The 8345-nt window shown below is 42.2% G+C and overlaps 1 protein-coding gene across 3 annotated transcripts in view; it reads right to left on the reverse strand.

Annotated features, from left to right (window-relative positions):
* DCTN5 (dynactin subunit 5) overlaps window positions 1-8345 on the reverse strand; it is a 101026-nt gene that overhangs the window by 25308 nt on the left and 67373 nt on the right. The window contains exon 7 of one of the 3 annotated variants that reach the window (XM_069089379.1): window positions 2169-2295. The exons of the other annotated variants lie outside the window; for them this stretch is intronic. Coding sequence (XP_068945480.1) covers window positions 2197-2295 — 99 coding nt within the window. The 3' untranslated portion in view covers window positions 2169-2196. Of the gene's footprint in view, window positions 1-2168; window positions 2296-8345 lie in introns of those variants that run through there. 3 annotated transcript variants of the gene reach the window in all.

An 8345-nucleotide genomic window follows, 5' to 3' on the forward strand; every position in this document is an offset into this window, starting at 1 on the left:
AAAAATGTCATCTACCTCTAGAGAAAGAATTGATGGAGATGTAATGGCAACCACAGCAGCATATCCAGGATGGCTGCTAGCACAGGTTCTTAGATCTGCTTTACTAGGAAAGATAGCTGTTTAAGAGGTCAGCAATCTTTTTAATTACATTCATTAGTTCAGGGGAAAAGTCAGCACCCTGAACTTCAGAGAAAATACAAGCAAAGAAATGAAGACCAATAGGCAGAGCTTCTAGATGTCTGAGAAATTAGCACTGATAAACAGACAGATCCAACTCTCTGACCAAGGCAATACATACATAGTTACCAGAGAGAGAAGCACCAACATTTGGTTTTTTAAAAGGGGGGGGGGGGGGGGTGTGTGTGGAGTGTATGGTGCTCCTTAACCCAGAGTCTCCTCTGGTCAAATCACAAGAATACTCTTCCAACTAGTGAGCCCCCAATGCTAAATGCTAACCTCAGAGTATATATACCCTTCTTCAGGGTCAGAGGGCATCACAACCCTGTGACCCACTGCCTAATTACAAAGTAACAAAAAGCGTGGGCCTTCCTGAAAAACAAGCCTCCCCTGATCAAGCCCTTAATGGGCTCCATATGAGGCCTATTAATGGGAGGGAAGATCTTATATACCATTAACATTACAGGAGGCTGGGGGTGGCCAGGTAGCACAGCAAGTAAGAGCACCAGCTCCAGTGTCAGGATGACCTGGGGATCAAATCCGGGCTCTGATACTCAGCACCACACCCAGAAATAACTGGACGTGTAACCTTGAGCAAGTTACTTGACCCCGATTGCTTTAAAAAAAAATTACAGGAGGCTGAATACAGATGGAAGTATATTTTTTTCTTTATTATTCTTCGTTTTTTTGGTCTGCATTTTCTTTTGCAACATGGCTAATATGGAAATGTTTTGCATGACTACATGTGTATAATCTATATCAAATTGCTTGTCATCTTGAGGGGAGAAGGGAGAAAGAGAATTTGGAAGTCAAAAATTTTAAAAATGGATGTTAAAATTTTTGTTTACATGTAATTGAGAAAAAATAAAATAAAAATTAAATGTTAAAAAAAAGAGAGAATGGGTCTTTGGGTTTCCTTGCCTAATCCTTGATACAAGCACCTATCGCAGTGCTCTTACTATGTTCGAATCACTGTGTTAAGCACTTTACAATTATTATCTCACTTGAACCTCATAACTCTGGGGAGTAGGTACTATAATTATCCCCATTTCACAGATGAGAAACTGAGGCAGAGGTTAAATGACTTGCTGTGGGTCACACTGATAGTTTCTGAAGCTGAATTTGAACTCAAGCCTTCCTGACTCCAGGCTCAGTACTCTGTCCACTGGACTACCATACCATCAGTCACCTATCCCTCTGTGGTCATGACTCTAGCTCCTTGAACAAGCTGATGTGATGAAAGGGTGTAAGACCCAGGTTTGGGCCATAATGAAAGGAACAAAGGTGCAAAATCTGTGGAGTATCTGAATTCTGTGGTCCGTGATCTGGACCTTAGTGTTGGGGATCTTGTCATTTCAGCTTGCTAATGAATGACTCAAGGTCCAGCTAGGGCTGGATAGCACAAAGTTTTTCTAGGTGAAATAGCCAGGTGAGTTTTAATCCCATAGGCCCAAGTCAGGTTTTTGGACGAAGGGGGAAAAGAGGATGATTCTTGGGAGACATAGACAATAAGTCTGATGATTGTTGGAAGTTATCTTCGGTGTTCTAAAGGGGATTCTGAGCCCTCTCATGCTTGGAGGTCATTCATTTGCATTCAAGTGTTTATTAGGCAGTTACTAATCATAAAAGTGTTACCTTCTCTAATTCCCCACCCTCAGACACTGCTGCATCTGCTTGGGCAAAGGCTTGGTTGGTTTTTCCACAGGGCACTGCCCTCTCTTACCTTTCCTAGATCCTTGTTTACTTTTAGTGAAGGTGGGGGAAGGGAAGAGTGGAGCTGAAGGATTTAATTTATACACAAAAAAGTAACAGGATCAATAGCCTCCAGTTTCACTCCTGAAACACACCTGACTTTCCCTTATACAAATACCCCTCCCAGCTACATCCCCTTACCGGAACACCTCTCCTAAAACTCCGCCCCCCATCCTCAACATTCTCTGCACCCTGCCTCTGCTTATACACAGACTTCAGGGAGAGAGTGATGAGATAAGAAGAAAGATGGAATCATCAAACCTCTTCCTACCTCACAGAAAAGCATTTGACTTGAAATGAACCATATACAGATGAGTCCAGATTAACAAACATGTAAACGAGTTGATAACCTTCTATGTAGGTCACCTGGGGAGACAAGGAACAAGGACAGACATGAAAATATAAATTGCTTTTGAATATATAGGTACATATTCTATTTTACTGTTTACAGTAAATATTTGTTCCTATTGCCATATGCTGTGTGAATAGGATGCTTGTGGTTTGTGAAATCTATGGTATTACTTTGTCACCATACCTCATTCATACACACATGACTTCCATGCATAAGTACACATGTATATAATGTATGCTCAAACATACATGTAAATGTGTACACACAACATGCATAGACAGAGGTACCTATGGGTCCAGATGTACAAATACAGGTCCTTTCATGGCCCTTTGACTAACTCTTCTCCCCTTTCCTTCTTCTGTATTTTCCTTTTCCCTCTTTCTAGTACACAGGTACAGTTTCAGGCCCTCCTTAGGACATCCTGCCTTTTTGGCAGCCTCTTCAAGGACCTGGCTCTTGGTCTCCTGGGGCAGGACCAGGGCCAGACTATCTTAGGGCCAAAGCTCTGAGAAAAATTAAGCCAACAATAATAAGATAAGGGTCAGTATGGCATGTTGGCCTAAAGTAGAAGACAGATTCTCATCCCATGGAACCCTCAGTCCATGTAGAGAATCCTTTTTTTTCCTTTCCTTCCTCTGCCTTTTCTTCTCTCTTTTTCATCTCCTTAACTGGGGAAGGGGAGAAATTCAGTAATAAGTTACTTGCTGTAAGCTGTCTCCTTCATTCCTTCCCCGACCCCCCCTCCCAGTTATTCAGATAGTGTAGGTCCTATGGGAAAGGGCCATCTCTCTAGCAGCCCCTAAGTGATGTTTCTTTTCTGAGGAAGTCCAAAGACAAAAATGAAAGAATTTTACATTATATTGTTGAAAACTTGTACACATATATACACACACATATATTTTAATATGTAATTTCCCCCTATTACATGTTAAAACAATTTTTAACTTTTTTTTAAAGTTTTGAATTCTAAATTCAATCCCTCCTTCCCTTTTTCTTCTCCCCTGTCCCTGAAATGGTAAGCAATCAGATACAGGTTATGCAAGTGCAATTATGTAAAACATTTCCATATCAATCATTTTATTCAGGAAGACTTTAATAAAAGAAAAAGAATGAGAGAAAGAAAGTGAAAAATAACCTGCTTTCAGTCTGTATTCAAACCATATCAGTTCTTTCTCTGGAGATGGATAGGATGCTTTATCATTAGTCCTTTGGGACTGTCTTGGATCATTGTATTGCGAGAATACCTAAGCCATTCACAATTCTTTACCATATAATAGTACTTTTTCAGTGTTCGGTGTTCTCCTCACTTTGCAACAGTACATGTAAGTCTTTCCAGGTTTTTCTGAAATCATCCTGCTTGTCATTTCTCATAGCACAATAATATGCCATCATCACAGCTTGTTTAGCCATTCCCCAATTGATGGGCATCCCCTTGATTTCCAATTCTTAGCCACCACAAAAAGAGATGCTGTAAATATTTTTGTAGATATGCATATACTAAATATATTTAAAGTAACACAAAGAAATGTCTGTGGTGGGGCAGTAGCAGTGTGGGAGATCCATAAAGACCCCATGTAAGAAGTGGCCCTTGGACTGACAGTCAAAGGATTGACAGTCAAACTGACAGGTTCTAGGATGTCAAAGTGAAGAGGGAGTGTGCTGCAGGCATGAGGGATGTCCCTGTCCAAAGGTCCAGAGATGATATAAGGAATGTCATGTGTGAGGAATAGCAAAGAGGCCAGTCTAACTAAACTATGGAGTGTGTGAAGAGGGCAGCTTGTAGTTATGCTGTGACGCACTTCGAATACCAAATGGAGGAGCTTGTATTTGATCCTAGAGGCAACAGGAAATGTCTGGAGCTTCTTGAGAAGCGCAGCATAGAGCTATGGTTTAGGAATATCACTGACAGCTATGTGAAAGCTGGATTGGAGAAGAAAGCTTTGAAGGAGGGAGACCAGTTAGGCTATATACTTGGGTGATAGGCGATAAGGGACAGAACTAGGGTAACAATGGTACACAGAGAAGACACATGGAGAGTCACTGTTGTCAGGGGGGAATCAGTTGTTTCGTTGTTTCAGTCGTGTCTAACTCTTCAGGAGCCCATTTGGGGTTTTCTTGGCGAATGCTAATGGAACCCATGTGAACGAATTAGGTCATCAAGAGAGATAATAATATTAACATTATAATAATATGAATAATGATAACTAATATTTATGTGATGCTTCCTAAGTGCTGGGCATTGTGCTAAGCACTTTACAAACATTATCTCATTTGATTCTCACAACAACCCTGGGAGATTGATGCTATTATCAGCCTTATTTTACAGATGAGGAAACTTAAGGGACTTGCCCAGGGTCACACAGCTAGTAAGTGTCTGAGGCCAAATTTGAACTCTTCCTGACTCCAGGCCCAGTGCTCTATCCACTGCACCATCAGGAAAGAGAATGAGAAGGAAGAGGGTTCAGGACAGAGCCTTGACTACACCCACATTTAGGGGCAGGACATAGACATGATCTGGCTAAGGGGACTGTGAAGGAACAATCTGAAAGGTAGGAGGAGAACTTGCAAAGAACAGTGACCTGGAAATTCAGAGAAAGGGAAGTATCAAGGAAGAGAGAGTGGGTCAGCACTGGCAGATGCTACAGAGAAGTCAGAAAGGATGGGGATTGAGAAAAGGTCGTTGGATGTGGCAATTAAGAGATCTTTGGTTGCTTTAAAGAGAGAAGCTTCATTTGAGTGATGAGGAGGTCAAAAGCCAGACTGAAAGGGCTTGGGGAAAGGGAAGAGGTGAAGCAGAAGCACCAGGCACTGACAACGTTTTCCAGGAGTTTGGCTATGAAAGAAAGGAGAGATATAAGATAATAGCTTGGTGGGAAATCTACAGATTTCATGTCACTGATGGGAGAGGGAACACTCACACACACACACACACACACACACACACCACAATCAAGGGAGATGTGTAAGAAACAGGAGTGGCCCAGGAACATGTGTGAGAAATGCATGGAGAACATGTGTGGCCAGAGCCCTTCTCTTCCTCCTCTACTGCAGCTGGCTGCACTCCCACAGAGACACTGATGTCAGCTGTTGACAGATTGGTGTCAAAAAGCGGCAGGCAGCTGGTCTTCTCAGAAGTAACCACTAATGGGCTACTCTTTTACACTATAAAAACCAAGTTGTGGAAAAAATAATAACTAGCATTTATATGGCATTTTCAGATTTGCAAAGCCCTTTCTTTACACATTACCTCATTTGATTCTTGAAACAGCCCTGTGAGGTAAGGATTAACTCCATGTTAACAGATGAGGAAACTAAGGCTAAGAAAGATAAGTGATGTTGCAGAGTCCCACAGCTAGCAAGTGCCTGACTCAAACACAGGTCTCTTTAACTCTAAGGCTTGTACTCTCTCTGATCATCACACTGACTAGCTACCACAGCAATAAATCTGTGGCAAGAGGAATTGAATAATTAAGACCATACATGTAGCTCTCCTTTCTTTTTATATAGCTAGTGCCCTCAATAGTTGTGTGCTGATGGATTGAGATATGAGCTATTGAACTAAAGTTGATGTCCAAAAGGAGCAGCTAAGTGGCACAGTGCATAGATTGCTGGGTTCGGAGTCAGGAAGACTCTTCATCATGAGTTCAAATCTGGCCTCAGACATGTACTAGCTGTGTGACCCTGGGCAAGTCACTTAGCCCTGTTTGCCTCAGTTTCCTCATTGGTCAAACAAGCTGGAGAAGGAAATGGCAAACCACTCCTGTATCTTTACCAGAAAAATTGAAACGGGGACACAAAGAATCAGACATGACTGAACAATGATAACCAAAGGGTATAGAGTCAGAGAGAAGGGTAGCGGCCATATTCTCAAGGTACCATATCTTTGGAAGATAAGCCCTTTCATGATGTCAGATAGGAGTTTACTGGAGGGATGGACACTGAGGATCCTCTTGGTTGAAAGGGCATGGGGACTGCTGTTCATCAGTATGATTCATCCTTTCCCCTGCCTCCAATGATTGCTCAGCCTCTACTGAGAATTGCCTGCCTTGGAGCCCTTGTGTTTCCAAGGTCTGAGCAAGATGTTCATTGCCTTGTTTACTTACTCATTTCCTACGTGACTTATTTGTTAGCTGATCTATATCAGTGGGTTGTAGGTATTACACCAGGAGAGCTTCCTAATGAGTTGCTTGTTACTGAATTTCTCTACCCTGGGAGGTGACATAGGTGGGGAGGAATACTGGAGTAAGGTAGGTGGGGAGAAAATCTGGAGTGGGTGTAGATTGCCCTCTGCTGGGGTCAAAGCTCATCAAGGACTCTTGAGGAAGTACTGGACCCATCTCATGATGGAGGAATCATTTCCTAGATTCATCCAATCCTTCATTATCATCAATTATTATTAACCTTAAAGATTTTCTGATCCAGTCAATAAATATTTATTACCTACTATTATAATATTACCTATTTTCCAGGCATTTTGCTAAGTGATGAGGATACAAAGAAAACACTAAAAAGTAGCCCCTTCTCTCAAGGAGTTCACAGACTATAATGCTGAGACGACTGGCTAATGAGCCTTCAGCCCTCTGAATTTTAGCTTCCAGTTCTGAATTATTCTTCAGCCCAAAGGGTAGGAGCTAGAGCCCATTTCCAAAATAATTCAATTCCACAAACATTTATTAAGTCTTACTGATAGGCCTGGAGATACAAAGATACAGTTCCTAAAGCCCAACTCTGAGTCCCCAGAGTTTCCTACAACAGACCACAAGAAGTAGCTATTGTCAACTTCAGTTTTGTTACAGAGATAAATGGTTAGGCTTAAACTTAACTAAACTTAAACTTAACATCATTTAAAATTAGCCTCATTTAGCCATAACTACACATTAAAAAAATTCATAACCACTTCTCATCTCTGAGTGATTAAAAAAAACCCAGTGTAGGTCCAGAAAGAACACATAATGAAGAAATGCTCTCTCTCACTGCATGGAGGTGGGAATCTACTTATGCAGAATGTTGTATACATTATCAGTGAGGTCATCATATGGGATGTTTGTGAGGTTTTTTTTTCTTTTGTCAAAAAGAAGAGTCCAATTTGGAGGGTAAGTGTGAGGCTTTTCCCCCAGAGAAATTACTTAAAGACAGTCCTCAAGAAACTTAGTCTAGTAGGAAGGAAGAGACATAAATAAGTATGGTACAACATTGAATGTGATAAGAATAAAGAAGGGGTCTAGACAAAGTGTTTTCAGGAAATCCGGAGAGTGAGAGATTACTTTCAGCTGGCAGGCGGCAGGTGGTGAGTTTGTACAGTTATTCATGGAGAAGCTGGCAGCTGTGAAGGAAGACAGAGGTCAGGAGAAGTGGGGTTCCAAACATGGTGTCACCTTCAGGGGGTTGCATGGAGGTGGGACAGAGCAGGACCAAAAGTACCTAAGAGACCAATCTACATGCTCCTTTGGAGGGCAATCCCAGAACATCTCCCCAGTCCCTGTTGGGGCTCCTATAAAGCCCCCTAGCTCCTCACTGTGCTGCCTTTTTTGCCAGTGGGTTTCTAGAACCCAGCATTGTGCTTTCCCCTATGATGGCCATACAGATACAACTATTTCTTTTCCAGGAGATGCTAGGCTGAATAAATGTCTAAAATAAGTTCTTTATTGGCCAGGTGCAGGGAGGCAGCCAGGGGAACCTTATCACAGATCATTCTATGATCATATGCTAGCTATGTGACCCTGAGCACTTCACTTACTTCCTGTACTGCAGCATCCTCACCTGCAAATGAGGGATTCATGCTAAGTGATCAAGGCCCTTCCAACCCTGCCATCCTATAAGTCAAGTAATGGGGAAAGAGGAGCAGAGACAACCCAGCTCTTCTAGCTTCTTGTTGTCCAGTCGTGTCAGGCTCTCCATGACCCCATCTGGGGCTTTCTTGGCAAAGACACTGAGTGGTTTGTCATGTCCTTCTCCAGCTCATTTTACAGATGAGGAAACTGAGGCAAGCAGGGCTAAGTGACTTGTCCAGGGTCTGAGGCTGGATTTAAACTTAGGTCTTCCTGACTTTAGGCCCAGCACTGTA

The sequence above is a fragment of the Petaurus breviceps genome, unplaced genomic scaffold, assembly GCF_028583685.1.
Source record: "Petaurus breviceps papuanus isolate PSGF00001 unplaced genomic scaffold, PetGlider_PUasm1.0 120, whole genome shotgun sequence".
NCBI lineage: Eukaryota > Metazoa > Chordata > Mammalia > Diprotodontia > Petauridae > Petaurus > Petaurus breviceps.